The sequence below is a fragment of the Gobio gobio genome (genome assembly GCF_949357685.1).
Source record: "Gobio gobio genome assembly, chromosome: 3".
NCBI classification, from domain to species: Eukaryota; Metazoa; Chordata; class Actinopteri; order Cypriniformes; family Gobionidae; genus Gobio; species Gobio gobio.
Genome location: NC_137099.1, coordinates 15,761,030 through 15,782,189, shown reverse-complemented (window position 1 = coordinate 15,782,189; position 21,160 = coordinate 15,761,030). Strand labels below are relative to the sequence as shown.

Here is a 21,160-nt window from a genome sequence, read left to right as displayed (position 1 = left end):
TGGCAACCCTAGCAGAGAGTAGCTAGCGTTTGTCCCTTTAGGGCTACCATAGAAACACGACGGCGCAAAATGGTAATTTCACTGTAAGGTGAACCGCGGTTTATATAGATAGAAATGGCTCATTCTAAGATAATAAAAACATAGCGGTACATTTATGTAAGGTCTTTATACTCCACTGAAAACATAGTTATGTACAGTATATTATATTGCATGTCTGTCAATAGATCCTCGTAAATACTACACACCTTTAAGAATCTTTTATAAATATGCCTTAGAAAAAAAACATTACTGGTATGCATCTTGAGACAAAACAATGGCACTGACATATTTTAAGATATGTCAGTGCAAGTTGCTTTCATTTGAAACAGCTCAAACATGCATTTTAGTCTGGGACTAGCTTAAGCCTTGTCTGGGAAGCCGGGGGTATATGTTTTAAGTAGGGCTGTCAATCAATAAAACATTGGAATGAATCACAACTAACTACATAAGTATTCAATGAGAAAAACGTATATTTTATTTAATAAATTGATATAAATTGATAATTTAATCCCAAAGAAAGATCATTCAAAGACATTGGCCTACATTATTGTGGCAAGTGTGTAAATCATTGAATAGACATTACAAAGCACAATTTTAAAAGTCAAAATACTGTTTTTTTTTCTTCTTCTGTATCATTGAACATAAGCCTATCACTGGCCTATACAGGCACGTTGCATGTGGACTCACAAAAACATGGTACTTCAAGGTTGAATTGCTCTGATGGTAGGAAAATCCCTCTAAACAGAATTTAGATACGGGTCAGGAGGCATGATTAATTGCATTTTTTTTTATTGTATTCAGTAAATGGACAGCCCTAGTTTCAAGGTGTTAAAAAAAACAATTTGTTTGTATTTTTATAAAGACAAACATTCCTAGTCGTGCAGGGACCAGATGCAGTCTTGATACCCTCCAATCACATTAAGTTTTTTCGTGGCTGAAATCAAATTATGCAAGCTAAATTCTCTCTCATTAGTGCTGTTTGATGTTATTTAAGCATTCTGGCTGACACATAGAAGCGTTTATTAACATTGCAAATAGCACATATGGGTGACCTAAAAGCATTTTTTATTTTAGATTTACCTACATCAACTTGAGGAACTTGAGTTCTAATATATATATATATATTTCTGATTTCTGATTTCTGAATCTGATTCATATTCAATCAATTAATTAATTCCATTATATTAATTAAGTTAAATAATTTGTTGCAAATGACATTGTGTCGTATTTGTCATCCATAAGTAACTCATTCACAAAAAGCTTTTTTTACTTGTTGCAGCTAGTGCACCTTAAAAGTAGTACATATTAAAATATTTGGTTCCTTAAAAGGATTGGTTTATTTTGTGGTTCACTAAACAAAGCATACTTACTAGTGTATTCCTCATTAAAAGGTTTACATGGTTTAGAATGTTTCTGTCAGTTAAAAATTTATGCTGGTGTGCGCGAACTGGGCAGGTGTGTGTGTGTGTGTGTGTTTGCGTCAGACAGCTGTAGACCTTGGCTCACTGAGGAAGTCCCGGCTGTTTCCTCTTGGCCCAGAATGCACCAGTCCCATAACGTTCCAGAGAGTCCTGCAGCACAAGGGTTCAGCTTGAGCTCTCTGTTCAGCATCACTGTGATTTAGTGTTGTGGCTGTATGCTGAGTTATGCACTTTTTATGTGTATATAGAGGAAATATTTAATTTAAGGGGTCATATCAAGCATTTAAAACATTTTATTTTTTCCCTAAGGTCTACAAATTTTTTTTTAATGTTTTTTCATGATTTTCCACCCTCTCTGGCACATTCCACGAATGCGGTACAGTTTTGTGTGTGGTGACTTTATTTCTTAAAGGGTTAGTTCACCCAAAAATGAAAATTCTGTCATTAATTACTTACCCTCATGTCGTTCGACACCCGTAAGACCTCCGTTAATCTTCGGAACAGAAATGAAGATATTTTAGTTGAAATCTGATGGCTCTGAAAGGCCTCCATTGGCACAATGGCACTTTACACTCTCAAGACCCTTAAAAGGTTCTAAAGACGTCGTTACAAAGTCCATCTCACTACAGTGGTTCTAAAATAACTTTATGAATCGGCGAGAATAGTTTTTGTGCGCAAAAAAACCCTGAATAACGACTTACATAGTGATGACGATTTCAAAACAAGGCATCATGAAGCTTCGAAGCGTTATGAATCATGATTCGGATCGCGTGTCAAACCGCCAAACTGCTGAAATTTGGCGATTCAAACTGCTGATTCGACTCGCTGATTCATAACACTATACATATATATGAAGAGGTCTTACGGGTGTCGAACGACATGAGGGTAAGTAATTAATGACAGAACTTTCATTTTTGGGTGAACTAACCCTTTAATAAGAGGCACACATTTCATGTTTTATCTGAGACCTATTAGATATGTTGAGAAATGATCTAACATAAAATTAACATAGTATTAAAGGTATCTAATTTCAAGTAGATAAATGTCACATGAGGTTTCTGTTTTCTCCCTTTACTGAGTCTGTGGCCCTGTTTACACCTGCTATTAAGGTGCGTTTTGGTCGATCCGATCACAAGTGTATACCGCTAGGGCAAATACTAGGGCTGCGTATCGCGAAGAATCACGATACAGGGGTTACAATACGATAATTGCGATACTCTACGAAAGACGATATTTTACAATATTCCTTGTGTTTTAGGAAGAGGATCTAATTTTAGAAAAACTGTCATAAAGAACACACCACCGTATGCATAAAAACTTAGAATATATATAGCAGTTTTTATTTTTTAAAGTATTTAACTACAGAAAATGCATAGCCCACTTCATGACTGCGTGAGGTTGTTTTTTTTAATATATATTTAATACTGTAAACTTAAGCTTCTTGCTTTAAAACATCTGTGTCTATTGTATAAAGTGCTATATAAATAAACCAGAGCGCTTGTATTGCAGAGCGGGTAAACAAATCCACATCACTATGATCAGACGCTTTGTTTTCTCACTGCTGTCATTTCTGTTGTGTGCTTATTTTGTTATTGAGAGCAAAGTGTGCAGGACATATTTGTATATTCTATCAAAACGCCACTCTCGGCAGCGCGGATGGAGTCATGATGTAAGCTCTCAGTTTTCTTGAGTATTGGATTTTAGCATGGCTTATTTTGCAATCGACTCTTATCGATCTTCTTAGTAGTTTCTTTATAGTGGAAGCCAAAATGTGTCCAAACTTGAGCTCTGTACAGCTCGACGTGACCTGGTATAATTCATCTTGTGAGCTGGATTTGCTAATGCTAACGCTAACGGTGAACCCTTGCGCTTCTCCGCGTCACAGTTTATGTTCTGAGATATCGTTGCCATCTAGCAGTCAGGTTTAAACTGAACACAAAGTCACAGACATGAATCTTGGAAACAAATTAATAAATAAATAAATATTGATCCTGTGTTTTTGAGAATCGATACAGTATCGTCAAACATAATATCACAAATTCACAATATTCATTGTATTGATATTTTCATACACCCCCCTACTAAATACAGGTGTTCCCTTTCAACCACTTCCAGAGTTAGCCGAAAATGCAATCGACCAGATTGCTTTTGTAGTTGAATGTGTTCGAATAACCACAAAAGACTGCCTATTCTCCGCCTGACCAAATGTGGCGCTAGCCAGATGGGTAGCTTTTAAAAAAAAAAATCCCCCAGAAATTTGTACTTATCTAGTAAATTAATCTTGATCTAAGATTTTTAAATATTTGGACTTGAAAAAAGAAAAAATACCAAATAAGAAGAGCATTTTTTGCAGTGTAGTCAAATCTTCTGATCATTTAAAATATAATAGGCCTTTGTTGATTACATTCCAAATAAAATAAACTACAAAAAATATATATTTCCTTTGCTCTGTTGCTCTCTGTCACATAGGCCTACATGAAGCTCATTCATTATGCAGCTCATTAATGCGAGTCCTTTGTTATCTCAGGTGCTATCTCATCATTATTCATTAGATATCACGCCTCCTCGCATATTGGCTTTGTGAAGAGAAACTGTCTTACAAATTTTAAATCAGTGTATTGTTTTATGTGAATGAGTAGGCTCAATGATTCTCACATCAGTTTGAAGAAAAAACTCTATACAAATACACACAGGAGTCAAAAGTCTTGGGAACAGATATCTATTGTGTGTTTTGAGGCCTTAATTTTAAAACAAATTTTTTTGTTTTTTCAAAATCCGTGCATAAACATTTTTCTCTCAAAAATACAAGCATGTAAATACATGTTGCTCACATATTCTGGTAGCCCAGTTTGTGCTGAATACAGTGTAATTACACTTTTGCCATTAATGTGTTTATAAGCAACTGAAAAAAACACAAATGTCAGTGCATGTCAAAACTTCTAAAGGGCCCAAAAAGAGCTCAGACTCCAGAGGGTTAAACTTTGTGGGCTGAAGACTTAAGTTTGGTTTGAAGATAAAAAACGTACAAAGCATGATGTTCTCTCACCTTTTCTGATTTCTAACACACACTCACAGCGTTTGCCATGGTCTTGTGGCTATCAGAGCATAAACGAAACCTGCTGCTCTTTGTATGTTTTTCCGTATGTAACAAAGTTTACAGTGGATTATTTATAAACGTCACTGTTGCTCTTAGATCCTGACTAAACTCTCCTTTGCTGCAACCAACTGTGATAGAAGAACGGACTTGCAAAATCTCTCAGGGGGATCGCTCCCTCGAGGACCAAACTCAGAATTGTTTAGTTTTGGCTCATCTTGTGCACTACGATGAAGACAGCCTATGTGCATTTTTCCTGGGCAGGGCTTAATGATCAGTCCAATTCACGCCTGTCCGGAAATGGTCATCGAGTGATGCTTAAAGTCCCTGTAAAGGCAATTCTGAGATTTGTTTCTAAACACATAAATGTTAGAAATGTATTGCTGAAACACATTACAAAGACTGTGAACTATGAAGTTCTGAATTCAGAAGTTAGACCGTTAAACAGTTTTTCACCGTTGCTGTGTTCAGGATTTTCTGGGCGGGGCTAAAACGGTGGCTCGATGACGCACTGGAGCCACCGAGCCTGGCTCCTCCCCTAACACGATCATAACTAGAGCACATTCGCATCAGTTCGATCGCTAGTTACTGTTAGTACTGTTAGTTACTATAGTCAACTACTTACATAACCGCTTACAAAACAAAAACGATGAAGAGGTGGATTAATTTTGTGAACAGCAACCTTGATGGAGAGCTGAGGATCATCACCGACACCTACCTCTGCAGTGACTTTACACCGGATCGTTTTACAAACTTTCACCGGAGACAACTGGGATTCACTGATAATCCGCTGCAGAACCGACTATCCCCCGCCCAGGCCTTCATCCTCCCGTCCCGCCGACATCTGGTGCGTCGTGATCATAGACGCTCGTGATCAGTGAGTGTTGTCTTGTGTGCTACTGCCGCTTTCCCGCGAGTGGGCGTGGTTTCGGCGCCGACAGCGGACACACCCCCAGCGTTTGAGAGCAGAGAATGCTGCTCATTTTTTCAGGTTTTTGATAAGCTATTTTATGTACTTCCCGGATTTTTTTATGATTCAAATTTGGCTGGGTGGTTAATAACACATTTATCTGTGGTGTGAGGAACTCAGAACACATGTTTAGTTTTGACTTTACAGGGACTTTAAGGAGTGTGTGGACTGGGTGCTTTTTCATTGCGGATCCCTTCAGCCCTTCAGCTCTCCCTCAGTGGCTACGCCCAGTTGCTTTGATCCACCTTGCACTTCCCAGTTGCAGTTTCGCCTTGGTGTGTGGATCCCCTGGCTCTGCCTTGGCCCTCTAATTACTCCACCTCAGCCCGTTGACCTTGACTCTTCGCTTCCTCAGCTTCACCTGAGATCATCGTCCTTCTGGCTCTGCATTGATCAGTTGTTGCTTTGCCTCTGCCACGGACTCCCAGGCCTCATCTACCCCTTCAGCTCTGTCAGCCTCCTCATTCCCTCCGACTCCTCAGTCCTCACTCACACCAGCTCCACCTCAGTCCTCCAGCACCCTGGCTCCACTTCGGCCACTCATCACTGCGGCTCTACCTTGGCCTCCTGGTCCTCCGGTGTCGGGCTTCGCCTGGGTCTCCACCTGCTCTGGGCTCTCGTCTGCCGCTGACTCCCCTGTGGTTTCTTCCTGTGCCCACTCCCCCATTGGCTTTTCCTCCCTTTACTTCCCCATGGACTCTATCTCCATCTACTTCCCTCATGGACCTATGTTTTTGTTGCAGCCCTCCTTTCACCCCCCTGTGCTTTGGCCTCCCCTCCACTTTAGTGTAGTTTTTATTTAAGGTGCCAGGAGGCACTTAATGGGGAATAGTGTAAATGTCACATGAGATGTAAATATATCACTGAGTCAGTGAAGTCTTTTTGGTTCCTTGGTTTCTAAAATGTTGACTTTCGTTTTTTTCACACCTGCCCCTTGTTTAGCTCTTCAGTTACTGTGTGTTTATAGCCCTCAGTTTTTGTCAGTGTTAAGTTAAATGGCTATTCTCCTGTGTTCTCTTCTGCTCCCGTGTGTTTGTTGTTTTTTATTTATTTTTTATTAATAAAAGTCACTGCTGCACTTAGATCCTGACTCAACTCTCCTTTGCTGCAATCAGCTGTGACAATAATGGTATCCCCTTTAAAATAAAACAATGCCATAATATTCACACAATCTGTTAAATAGAGTGCAACATTCAGGTTTCATAAGTAAAAATCTGATTCATTTTCATCATAGGGGAATTGATGTTTAATAATAATTTATCAACCGTTAAAGACAGACCTACTGTGAGCTGAGCTCTGAGATTTTTGATCAATGGTATATGCTTATGTTCATCTGCCAGCTTTAATTTAAAGTTATTTTTTAAATAATCATGTTTAACAGTGGTCTTCCTGGTGAAAAACTACATTACCCATGATTCTGCATAAACATCTCCACCAATCAGAGAATTGCGATATCTCTGCTCTTCTCTGATGTCGTTTACCGGCGTGAGGTTGTCCTGATGGACAAAATCAAGTCCCGTCCTACATTTTTTTCTTGTTCAAGAAGAGTTTCACTCAGATGTACTTAACGATAAGGAAGAAAAAACTAGCGCAACTTCCATTTCATGCTGACTTTAAAGATTATAGATGAGGAAAATCATGTGACGATAATAGGTTTAACCGTCTTTCTCTGTCTCTCTGCTTGTTTCTTGCTTTCAGATAGGGATTACACTAGCCTTGTTGAGAAGCAACCAATCGGTCGTCAGTTGTTTCGGCAGTTCTGTGACACTCAGCCTAAATTACGGCGGTGCATAGAGTTCCAGGATTCTGTGGTATGAAATCTCTGCACAAACATACACATACTCACTTTACAACTCTCTTTAACCTCTCTATTTTTGACTGCCTTTGACATACAAATACAACCTGTCTCTGTCAAATATGGAATTATTCTTTTATCTTCTCTTTAATGGACCACATATTTTGTGCATCCTTACTGACTGTCATATGTAGTTTTAGGCAAATTCATTTTAGCATTATTTGTGTGTGTGTTTGTTTAGGCAATGTATCAGTTGGCTGCGGATGAGAAGAGGAGAGACGCCGGTTTAAATATTTTAGACACATATTTTAATAATGGGGTAAATAATCACACGCACATGTTTCTCACACTCCTGTAAAACTGGTTCATTGAAAGAATTGCTGAATTACTTATTGAACTTTAAACTTCTCTATTTTTTAATGACACCATCAACCCCTCTTCCTGTTTACTCTCCCTCTTTTTCATTCTGTCTTCCTCATGTAGTCGGCAGCTCATCTACCAGAGATCGCTCAGGATGTGGTTGGGGAATGCAGGCAGAAACTGGAACAGACTCCATGTAAAGAGTTGTTCCAGGAGTGTACCAGGTAATAACAAAGTTATAAAGTAAGTCAAAGAAGTTAATTTGGTAGTCATGTATTGTAGAACACAGATACAACAACTATGAAGTGAAAACAAGACATTTTCTCAAATTTGATTCAATAATACACTACTATTCAAAAGTGTGGTAAGATTTTTTTTATCTTTTTAAGTCTCTTATGCTCATCAAGGCTGCATTTATTTGATCAAAACTCAGTAAAAACAGTAATATTATGAAATATTACATTATTTAAAATGTTTTCTATTTTAAAAGGGACCTATTATGCACAATTCACTTTAAACAACTCTATAATGGTACAAATCCAAACACTTCTTTTTTATATTCTCCATAAATCATAAAGAGTTTCTAAAAATGAGTCATTTGAATGAGGAGAAGTCAAAACAAATCAGCGCCGCTCAAACAGAGAAACTCAGTCAATATACTGTGGTCAAAATGTGGAGTTTTTATATTTATAACATATGATACAGTTAAAGGGTTAGTTCACCCAAAAAAGAAAATTCTGTCATTAATTACTTACCCTCATGTCGTTCGACACCCGTCAGACCTCCGTTCATCTTCGGAACAGAAATGAAGATATTTTAGTTGAAATCTGATGGCTCTGAAAGGCCTCCATTGGCTCAATGGCACTGTGCACTCTCAAGACCCTTAAAAGGTACTAAAGACGTCGTTACAAAGTCCATCTCACTACAGTGGTTCTAAAATAACTTTATGAATCGGCGACAATAGTTTTTGTGCGCAAAAAAACCCTAAATAACGACTTACATAGTGATGACGATTTCAAAACAAAGCATCATGAAGCTTCGAAGCGTTATGAATCACTGAGCCGAATGATGATTCGGATCGCGTGTCAAACCGCCAAACTGCTGAAATTTGGCGATTCAAACCGCTGAATCGACTCAGTGATTCATAACGCTTCGAAGCTTCATGATGCTTTGTTTTGAAATCGTCATCACTATGTAAGTCGTTATTTAGGGTTTTTTGCGCACAAAAACTATTGTCGCCGATTCATAAAGTTATTTTAGAACCACTGTAGTGAGATGGACTTTGTAACGACGTCTTTAGAACCTTTTAAGGGTCTTGAGAGTGAACCGTGCCATTGTGTCAATGGAGGCCTTTCAGAGGCATCAGATTTCAACTAAAATATCTTAATTTCTGTTCCGAAGATGAACGGAGGTCTGACGGGTGTCGAACGACATGAGGGTAAGTAATTAATGACAGAATTTTCATTTTTGGGTGAACTAACCCTTTAAGCAACACCACACGAGCAAGAGTGCTGTTTCCCTGAATACCACCACGATTGAAAATGCCAGTTCCATAAACAATTAACATCAAGTCACTTACATTTTAGATGCAATATTGAGTGTTTTTGTTCTATCTCAGCAGCGAAAATAGTTCCAAACAAAGATCACAGCAGAACCATAACGCATCTCACAGCAACAGTGTGTTACTGAATGATTCAGCGTTTTGAACGAATCGGTTGAATCAAAGATTCCGCCTAATTCTTGAATGAATCCGCCGTTTGAACGAATCGACTAAATGACTCACTCATTAAGACGGTCACTTGCCGTCACCTACTGGCAGTTTAGTTTCATGTTTAAACATTTTTTCCAACATTTCTTATTTGTATATTCCAAAAATATTTACAACAATCTAATAACATTATTTAATACATTTGTAATTTTTTTTTTTAATACATTAATAATTTATTTAATTTGATTGGAAACAGCCCTATAGTGTCTTAATCTAGTTTAATTTATTGATCAAATTCAATAATATACAATTAAAGCTGAAGCATAGCCTATATTTAATAAGATCATGGGGAAAATGCCCTTTATGAAAGGTAAAATATATCACAAAAATGCAGATTTAAAATATGTCAAAGCTGATTGAACACTGGTGAGAATATTGCTTCAGAATAAATTACACACACACACACACACACACACACACAAAAAAGTATTAAAACAAAAATTTCCGAACAAGCAAATTTTTTACTCAGACAGATGATTTACCTGTCTGAAGGACAAGCACGTTAACAGGCTTAATGTCGAGCCCTGGAATGGATTACTAGTATACTACCTACTGCACTGTTCACTCTACTGATCAAAAGTTAAGACATGCTTTGACTTTATTCTGCTCATGATCTTAAAAACCTGTTACTTAATTACAGCTTGGTCTGTTTTGTCACACAAAGCTTTTCTGACTTCAGAAGTTACTGCACACAATGGCGCTTTCATGGTTTAATTTTATTGCCAAATTGGAGCACTGAAGCTCCCGTCCACATTCACTTAAATTATATATTCAATAGAGTGTCCAAATTATTCTTAAAAAACACCTTTTGTATTTTACGGAGGAAAGAATGTCTTGAGGCTAAGCAATTAATGCCGGATAATTTTTGGTTGGATTATTCCTTTAAGTTTATGCAGTAGGCTGGTGCATGTGTTAACACATGCTAGTTATTTTGTTTATGTCAAGACTGAAGTGGAATCAGTAGTTTATCCACCTCACTTTTGATTGTGGATGTACGTTTGTGGTTTTTACTGGTATTAGTGTGAAGACCTACGGTTCTAGAATGAACCGGTCACTGTAGCCGCGCTGTTTGTCTGAGTAACGTAAACACGTGACTTTAAATCTAAACAGAGTTTTGTGTGTTTGTGTTTTGCCTCAGTCGGTCTTTTAGTTCTGTTTAGTTTAAGCTTCCTTTCTGTTTGAGAGGGGGTGAGGTGGAGTACGTTAACCCTTCCTGTTAAATCTCTATGGGCACAGAGTTTGTTAAAGTGTGTGTTCATGTATTTAAGTGTGATGGCGTGTGTGTTACATTAGAGGGTAAGATGGCACGAGATGCATGAGAAATATCCGGCTCATCTCCATTAGTTAACATCACTTAATGCATTAACTAACAATGAGAAAATACATTTGTTAAAGTATTTGTTCATTTTTGCTGACGTTCATTAATAAAAATACAAATGTTCATTGTAGGTTCATGTTAGCTCCGGTCCATTTAATAATATTCACAGATACAACTTTTGATTTTACATGAAACATGAACTAAGAATAACAATATATATATTTAATATGCATATATATTTTGTTTTAAGTGTTAGGTCATGTTAACTAATGTAATTAACTAATGTTAACAAATGGAACCTTATTGTAAAGTGTAAAGTATTGTAAAGTACCACAGTTTTCAAAACATGGCCTCTCAGGACCAAGTTGCTTTGATTGGACTGTTTCAGGGGTTCTAGAGGTTCTTGCATGAAATTGCATTTTTTCCCCGCAAAATTTATATTTAATTTATTACTGATTTCAGTTGAGTTATTTATTTATTTGAGTAGCTTTACTGTGATTTAACTACTTGTAATAATGAATAGCTTATAGCAACACCCCTATGGCAGTACTATGGTACAGTGATTGTTACAGAGGGTAGATACTGTATAATCATTTTTACTTGTCTACATTTTCTCAAACATTCCTTCTCTCTCTTTTTTTTTTTAGGATAGTTCGTGAATATTTAAGCGGAGGTCCATTCTCAGCATATCAGGAGACAATGTATTTTTCCCGTTTTCTTCAATGGAAGTGGTTGGAGAGGTGAGTAACATCTTCTCACCTTTGTGATTGCCCAGTCAGGTCTAATAATTAACTCTCACACAACTAAATAATCTTGCTCTAACAAAAGACCATTTGAAATCATTCATTCGTTTTTTATGGATATCTATAACAGTAAAATCTACACGTTTTCAAGTTTTAACTTGGATCTTCATACAAAAAAAAAAAATCAGTTTTAATAAAAATCATCCTTAGTTGGGATGCCCATAGTTGAAGAAATGTGCTTATGTTGCATCGTTATAAATAACAAATTGTTTAGTTTTGTGCAGTAAATTGACTTGATCTGGATTTCATTTTCAGGCAACCAGTAACCAAAAACACATTTAGACACTACAGGGTATTGGGCAAGGGCGGATTTGGTGAGGTGAGTAATTTTATTCAGTCACTGTCAGATCAGTATTTATATTATAATATAAAAAACATGTTATGTATTTTAAAATCATCTTAAAATATGTGTACTTTTTAGGACTTGATTGATAATCAATACATTTTTCCTGTTACAGTTTAAAAAATATTTTTCGCTAATTCAAAAATTGTTAAAGGAACACACTTTTTTTGAAAATGGGATCATTTTACAAGTCCCCTAGAGTTAAATAGTTGAGTTTTACCGTTTTTGAATCCATTCAGCCGATCTTTGTATCTGGCGGTAGCACTTTTGGCATAGCTTAGCATACATCATTGATTCTAAACAGTCAATTAGCATCTCATTAAAAAAATGACCAAAGACACTTTCAATATTTTTCCTATTTAAAACTTGACTCTTCTACAGTTACATCGTGTGCTAAGACTGAAAATGAAAAGTTGCGATTTTCTACACCTATATGGCTAGGAACTACTTTCTCATTCCTGCGTAATAGTCGCGGATCTTCGCGGCCGTACCATGGCTGCAGCGGCGCAATGATTCGTTGGTATTCTGTGAAACATGGTGATAGTATACATCTTCGACTTACTATAACAGCCCTTTACAACACACAGAACCATGGCTAATCACACAGCTATATCCACAACACAATTTGTCGGCTGCAAGCCTGAAACTTTCTCTGCAATTACACAAACTTAGTGCCGGTCACATTGAAAGTTACCTAGCTGGGGACTACTTTCAGGCGCTGTAATATCATTGTGCTGCTGCAGCCATGGTACGGCCGCGAAGATCCGCGACTATTATGCAGGAATGAGAAAGTAGTTCCTAGCCATATAGGTGTAGAAAATCGCAACTTTTAATTTTCAGTTGGTCTTAGCACACGATGTAACTGTAGAAGAGTCAAATTTTAAATAGGAAAAATATTGAAAGTGTCTTTGGTCATTTTTTGAATGAGATGCTAATGGACTGATCAGAATCAATGATGTATGCTAAGCTATGCTAAAAGTGCTACCGCCAGATACAAAGATTGGCTGAATGGATTCAAAAACGGTAAAACTCAACTATTTAACTCTAGGGGACTTGTAAAATGAGCCTATTTTCAAAAAAAGTGGAGTGTTCCTTTAAACATGTAGAAATGAATAGTACTTTAGAGAAATATTGTGGACAGGGCTCAACACTACGGATTTTTCCTACTGGCCAGTGGTTGAAATTTTTAATTGCCCAACCAATATTTTCACTGGCCCCAAAACAAAAAAGTAATAAATAAATTAAAATGGTTATAGTTTTCGTTGCATTTGACCCATGCAACCTGTAAGTAAGGTTATGACACCATATTTCAGATTTCAGTAAAATGTCACAATTCTAGATTCCAATTTTAATACCACAGCTAAAACTACTAACTGATGTAAATTTCAAATATTAAATGTATTAAAGGCAAGTAAACATTCAGTAATAAAATAAGAACATATAATCAAATTATGAGCAATACAATACAAACATACAAATTAAATACAGGTTCAGGTTTAGTTTTTTTTTTAAGGTCTAACAGTAGTTTTTAGGTACAGAAATTGAATAAAGTAATCAAATGTCATCCAAAAAGTAATTTTAAAAAAGTAAAACGTAGCATAGTCTTAATTAAATATAGATTAAACCTCATTAAAGTTGAGGCAGTGTTGAGCAGTGAGGGATTTTTTCCCCTTTTTTTCATTGTCTTTTGTTGTTTGATTAATATTAAAAACACAGACACCAGAAGCAATATTAAGCTGCTGTCACTTTAAAACCTAATGCCCGGATCCAATATAGTGTTACACATGCGTTTTATTTCTCAACTGTTTACGTTCACTTAAGACATACAGTATTTACGAGGATATCTGCCAAGATAGGCATTTTGACATAATTTTGTGTTAATTTGTCCGTTCAAGCACAAGAAGATGAGAAAGAGAACTCAATTCAGTGTTGGCACGACGTCTGATGCGGCTTTCTGTGTGCACACACATCCAAAGTGCACACCCAGCATGCGAGTACCAAATTGAGTTCTCTTTCGCGTCTTTCGCTTGAATATTTCTATTGGCAAGGCTTAAAAACACGTGTAAATGATAAACTTTCGTGACAATGTAGCCCCGGCCTGATCGGGAAAGTGACGTGTCCATCAGCTGTCCTGAACGTCGTTCACGCTGGCCCCAGGCCCCAGGCCCCAGTCCTTTTTGTCGAGCCCTGGTAATAATAATAATAATAATGTGTGCTTGAAGTCAACAGCAAAAGTTATTAAAAATAATATTCACTCTCTTCGTCTTTTCAACCAGGTTTGTGCCTGCCAGGTTCGTGCCACTGGTAAGATGTACGCCTGTAAAAAGCTGGAGAAGAAACGGGTGAAGAAAAGAAAAGGTGAAGCAATGGCATTAAATGAAAAACGCATTTTAGAAAAAGTTAACAGTAGTTTTGTAGTAAGTACTACTTTCTTTTTATTCCTCATTTTTTACTTTTATCTTAACCTGACGTCTCAGTTGCATGCTGGTCTTGTCTGTATTGTTTCACTCTCTCTGTGATTCAGTTTCCGTGAGCTTCTCAACAGAGTTTAAGGGAAAATCTGCTATATTTTCCAGCTTAATGACAAATCTTAACTTCATTTGCATTTACCATGGGTAGTTGAGCTAAATCTTGTCCAGAATAGTAGTTCACATCCAATTGCTATGAATTGAATCATGCACCTCCTGACTAGCTAAATCACAGAGAGATGGTTAATGACAGCTATTTGGCTGTGGTCCCAAATATCAGCCATAAAAATTCTTTTAATATTTGCTGTGTAAAAAGAAGAATTTAAGCTATTTTCATGGTAAACAGAGATTCAAACTAAGCATATCTCACCAAGCATTTCTATAACAACCTTGACATAGTCACAACACACTTTGGAAGCATTTTCCTTATATGCTGATATGTTTCCGTCATTTATTTATTCTTATTATTATTTTCAATAGTACCACTTTTACAGAATGTTTAAGCTTCATTTGTGTAACCCATTCTACTGTACGATTCAATACCCATATGATACCCATTCAATAGATTGCAACATTGCCCACCGACTTTTTCAAGTATTTTCACATTCAATTTCTCCAGTAAAAATGTCTTAAATAAAACTTTGAACCAAACCAGTCCGCTCCAAGATGATCTTAACATTATGACTTTTGATTCAAAGTAAAATAGTAAAATGTAAAAAAGGAAGAAAGTACAAACTTTTTTTTCTTGTTCAAGTAGCTGTTTCACGCAAATATACATCACAATAGGGAAAGAAAAGACTATCGCAACTTCTGTTTAATGCCGTTTCCATTTTAGTTTAAGTTGTTGTCCTTTTGTTATGTACTTCTCTCATTTTTAATAGGTTTTTTATATATTTCTATTTAACTTTAATTTATTTTTATTTCAGTTTTATTTTTAACTATTTTCATACTCAAACTTATTTCAGCTTGCATGTTTTTCAATATTTATATTTTATTTTGGTCACACTTTAGATTAGGGTCTAATTCTCACTATTAACTATGACTTTTGCCTCAATAAACTCCTAATTACTGCTTATTAATAGTTAGTAAGGTAGTTGTTAAGTTTAGGTATTTGGTAGGATTAAGGGATGTAGAATATGGCATTAATATGTGCTTTATAGGTACTAATAAACAGCCAATATCCTAGTAATATGCATGCTAATAAGAAAATAATTAATAGAGAGAACTGGACCCTAAACTAATGTGTTGCCAATATTTTATTTCAGCTTTATTTCAATTACTGAAAATAATTTTAAATGGTTTTAGTTTTAGTTCACAATAACAACACTACCATGGAAAACACAGGGAGATGTTAGGCAGAATAATCTGGCTGATTTTTTTTTTTTTTTTTTAATTACTTGATTGTCAAGCTCTAAAATTATTTAAAAATGCACTAAAAATAGTGGTCCATACAACATGTGTTTTCATGCACATTCAAATATGTTGCACCAGGTTTGATGCCACTTATGGACCACTTTTATGATGCTTTTTTTGGTCCTTATTGGAGCTTGATACCTTCCGTCTCCATTCTCTTTCACTGGAAAGCGGCCATAACATTCTGCAAAAATCCTTCTTTTGTATTCCACAGATGAAAATTACTTGAGTTTAGAATAATATGAGGGCGAGTAAATCATTTTCCTTTTTAGCTGAACTATTCCTTTAAATAACTTGAAGCCTTTTTACATTATCTTTTGGAATTTGGTCATGCAGTAAACATTTTAGGACCTCAAAAATGAACCATTCTAGCACCTCAAAAACGCTATTGAAAAGAGAGCAGCCATCCGAACATGTGTAAAGACATAGCACACAGTGCCTGCAGTGTAATGTCGGCCTCTGATTCATTCCACTACAGCTGTAGAGCACCTGAGCCTCTGTCCACCCACCCACACACTAACACACAAGCTCGCACAGACACACGCGGCCACATACACATACAGGAGAGTTGTGCTTAGCATTGCAACTAGTGCAAGTATCTTTTAGGTATGTAAAGTACATCTAAATTTAATAGAAAGATGGTGTGTGTGTGTATATGTGTGTGCAAGAGTATGCATGCGTGTGTGCGAGTCTTTTGTGTGCATTCATGCTACAGGCAGGAACGATTGCTCCTCATGAACTACTTCACAAATGAGAACATCTCTGTTGCCTAGCAACGCTGACCAAACAGCAGCTTTAGAGAGCAGAGTCAAGTGCTCTAAACCCTAAACCCTAAACCCACACACACACACACACTCACTCTCTCTCTCTCTCTCTCTCTCTCTCTCTCTCTCTCTCTCTCTCTCTCTCTCTCTCTCTCCAGCCCCAGAGTTCATTTAGTATGTATAAACAGACTCGTGTTTAAAAGTTGGGGACGACAAGTAAACTCTACCAGTATAAAGTGACATAATGCCGTGACTAATATGAGCTGTGTGTGATGGGAAACAGCTTTATATTCTATTCTCTGACTGTATCATCCTGCTATTAATCTGTAAACTTTTAGCAGTACGATTACTGATCTATTTATGTATATAGATCAACATTTATGTAGTTACTTTATATATTGTTCATATTATTTGGATTTTTTATATATTTTATCAAAAATAATACAGTAAAACGCTCAATATTTTTATTTGATAATATTATAACAATTATGACTTTGAATTTTTTTTTTATGACAATTTTGTTGAATTGAGTTTTAATATGCGCACAAACAAAGACCAAACAATGTACATAAAGTAAGAAAAACACAAAAAAACCATACATTATACCCCCCCCCGCTCATCATCACTGAGACCCCCGCAGTAAACTCTATTATACGACTTGATCATTAATGCAGTGGTTATTATGTTTATAACATATTATATGTTTGGCTACAGTTCTTCTAACACTATTTGATGGAGTGTGTAGCTTTGCATTTCTTAAACAACCATGTAGGAAGACACATCATGGCCATATTTCAGGATGACAATGTCAAGATTCATCAGGCTCAAATTGTGAAAGAAAGGTTGGGAGGGAGCATGAAAAATCATTTTCACGCATGAATTGGCCACCTCTGAGTCCAGACCTTAAATGAAAGTCTTTGGGATGTGCTGGAGGAGACTTTACAGAGTGCTGGACTCTTGCATTGTCAATACAAGATCTGGACCAAAAACTGATGCACCTCTTGATGGAAATAACATCACAACATTTATTTTTATTGGAGGTGCATACATTTTTGGTCAAGATCTTTGGTCAATTGAATGCATTATTTCTAAATAAAAGTATTAATTTTACTGATTTTAAACTTTGAATGGTAGTGTGGATGTAATCTTTAGCGTCCCTTCACTTTGTCTTGCTCACTGGCACTTCTTACATGTTGCCGGTACTTTCCATCTGCTCCGGATACTTTTCACACTTCGAGCACTATTTATATATATATAAATATATAGCACTATTTATATATAGTGCTCAAAGTGTGAAAAGTACCCTGTGTGTGTGTGTGGCAGTACCATTGTTCAGTTATGGTGGTACTTTCCAACTGTATCTGGGACTTTTCAAACTTCGAGCACTATTTTTATATATATATATATATATATATATATATATATATATTATATTATATTATATATATATATATTATATTATATATATATATATATATTATATATATATATATATATATATATATATATATATATATATATATATATATATATATATATATATATATATATATATATATATAGGGCTCGAAAAGTGAAAAGTACCTGATGTATATAGTTATGGTGGTGTCATGGTGTTGATATATCATCATACTGTTTGCATGGTACAATATTTACATGGTAGTCCAAAGTAGTTGGTAATACCAAGGTACAACGGATCCTATGGTATTACCATCTGTAAAACAGGGTAGTATAATAGACAAAGAGATGTATTTTTTATATTATTGGAGTATTTGAGGAGTCATTTATTCCTTTCAATATTTACATCATAAATGATTGCGTTACATTTGTGGTTTATAACCACTCAGATCGGCTCTCATTGGAGTTATAGTTCATGTAATGATGTAAAGGGTCCTTTGATTGTCCTCGTGGTCTCGTTGAGCAGCAGGTTTGCACAGTAACATCAACTTCTTGTCTGACTTCACAGCCCGTTCCCACAGCTGTCTACTTCTGAAACCTTACCACCCACAATTTTGGGTGTAACCGCTAAATGATGAGAACCCCTCCTTAACACAGCGGTTTTCTACTTCTGCAGTGGTTATCCTCACACGTCACTCAACAGATCACAGAGGACATGCTGGTGTAAAATGATAATACACTGCAATAGATATAGTCAAACGTCACCATTATTACTGCAACTTGGATTTTTTTAAACCTCTAATCCTACGTATTAAACTAGTCCTGTACCGTGCTGTAGAAGATGAATGATACCACAAATTGTATGGCTTGTTGAATAGAGGTGTGTGGTCACTTTTCTATGCAATCAGACATTTTTCGCCTGGCAGATGATAAAACTGAGAACCTTTCAAAATTTTAGAATAATTAAGTCTCTTAATTGAAAAAAGTCTCACCAAGGCTGCATTTATTTGTTCTAAAATACAGTAAAAACAGTCATATTGTGAAATATTATTACAATTTAAAATAACTCTTTTCTATTCTAATATATTTTCAAATGTAATTTATTCCTGTGATGCAAAGCTGAATTTTCAGTAGCCTTCAGTGTCACAGAAATCATTCTAATATTAGATTAGATTCAACTTTATTGTCATTACACAAGTACAAGTACAAGGCAACGAAATGCAGTTTAGGTCTAACCAGAAGTGCAATAGCAGCAAGTGCAGGATATACAACGGTTGCATAAGTGCAGGACATGGATATGTACTGAATATATATAAATATGTATAAATAGAGAGATGGTTATTACTATAAACAGAACTGAATTTACAGGTGAATATGTACAGTGAATAAATATACAGATGGCTATTACTATAAACAGAATTTTACAGATAGAGGTATACAATGATATGTTAGGCTAAGTTGAGGAATATAGCAGTGGATTAAGGTAGTGCAATAAAGTATGGACAGAAGCTATCTGAAAAAAGTGTAAAAGTGCAGTGGAAAGTGGTTGCATATTACAGTTAAAAGTACGGTGCAAAATGTAAACAGTAGGTACTGTAAATAACAGTCGGCAGTGCAAATGAGCATAATCCAGTTAAGGTATGGTAGTGCAAAATGCATAAGTAAACAGTTGTTACTGTAATAAACAGTCGGTAGTGCAAATAACAAAGTGAAGGCAGATGTGAGGTAGGAGAGTTAGCAGTATATGAGGGGAGTGGATCAACGGGGGTTTGAGTTCAGTAAAGAGACAGCTCTGGGGGGAAAAACTGTTCTTTAGTCTGCTGGTCCTGGTCCGGTGGCACCTGAAACGCCTGCCGGAGGGCAGAAGAGAAAACAGTCTGTGGGCTGGGTGAGAGGAGTCCTTGAGGATGCTGCGAGCTCGATGCAGGCAGCGTTTCCTCTGGATATGCTGATTAAACCACAATATTACTGTTTTTCCTGTATCTATATTTACTGTCTGTTCTGTTTTTGAAAAAAATGCAGCCTTGGTGAGCATAAGACTTCTTATATATATATATTAAGATAGAATTAAAATCACATACTAATGTCCTAGTGACTTCACAAAACACCCTCGGAACTGCATAGCAACTTTGCATGGGCATACATCTCTTTTTCTTCAGAAAATATAAAAATGTAGTTTTCCTTTGATTCTCTGACCATTGAAATGTCTCAATAACAATAATCAAGATGCTTTAATGGTTAAAAGTGTCCTAAATGTCCATTTTTAGTTATACTGGCATAACCTTGTGGAGTTTTGAAATGTGCTGTATTACAGGTGCCAGTCATCCAGATGATTTATGTGAAAGTGCTCAAAAACATTCTCATGCGCTACATTTGACCGTTTCACATGCACCACAAAGTTTCTATCCTTTCTTCATGAATAGATAACAATGCACCTCTTTTTCTCTCTTTTTCTTCCCTAGGTTAGTTTGGCATATGCATATGAGACTAAGGACGCTCTATGTTTGGTGTTGACTATAATGAATGGCGGTGACTTGAAGTTTCATATCTATAACATGGGAAACTCAGGTTTTGATGAACAGCGTGCCATCTTTTATGCAGCAGAGATCTGCTGTGGCTTAGATGACCTACATCGAGAGAGGATCGTCTACAGGTGCGTTTAGTTTTCTCAACACTCACATTTGAATGTGTTTACATCCATTTTGCAGAATTCTACACATTTCCCACACATTTTCCCAGTAGGAGTGTAATGATACACTTGTGTCACGATTCGATAAAAATCGCGATACTGAACTCACGGTACGATATGTATTGCGATATTTTAAGCCAAAATAAAGGAGGTTTTTTATTTATTTATTTTTTTACTTTTTTTATTATTATTAGTGTATTATTATCAGGACCCACAAACATTTCCCCATTGCATTATTATACATTATATTCTTTCAACACTATATATAGTCATTTAATGTAGTAATCTCACTGAAACTCTTTTCTCTCACGCATTACTCGCGTTTTCAATGCAGGCACCATTCTCTCCCGGTATTAATGCACTATACATATAAGAATAAACCATCTAAAATGCTTTGAATAATCATACTACTAAAACTAAATGTGATCTGGTGATTTAAATTATGTTTGCGCTTTGACTTTGAGGCACGTTCCAGTAGGGCTGGGCGATATGGCCAAAAAATCATATCTCTGTATTT

The 21,160-nt window shown here is 36.2% G+C and overlaps 1 protein-coding gene across 3 annotated transcripts in view; it reads left to right on the top strand.

Moving 5' to 3' along the window:
- grk4 (G protein-coupled receptor kinase 4) overlaps positions 1 to 21,160 on the top strand; it is a 60,330-nt gene that overhangs the window by 21,504 nt on the left and 17,666 nt on the right. For 2 of the 3 annotated variants that reach the window (XM_079812482.1, XM_079812481.1), the window contains exons 3-9: positions 7,223 to 7,335; positions 7,561 to 7,638; positions 7,803 to 7,903; positions 11,413 to 11,505; positions 11,824 to 11,887; positions 14,188 to 14,328; positions 20,417 to 20,607. In XM_079812482.1, the coding sequence (XP_079668608.1) occupies positions 7,223 to 7,335; positions 7,561 to 7,638; positions 7,803 to 7,903; positions 11,413 to 11,505; positions 11,824 to 11,887; positions 14,188 to 14,328; positions 20,417 to 20,607 (781 nt within the window). The remainder of the gene's footprint in view (positions 1 to 7,222; positions 7,336 to 7,560; positions 7,639 to 7,802; positions 7,904 to 11,412; positions 11,506 to 11,823; positions 11,888 to 14,187; positions 14,329 to 20,416; positions 20,608 to 21,160) is intronic. The other variant, XM_079812483.1, reaches the window with a different exon arrangement.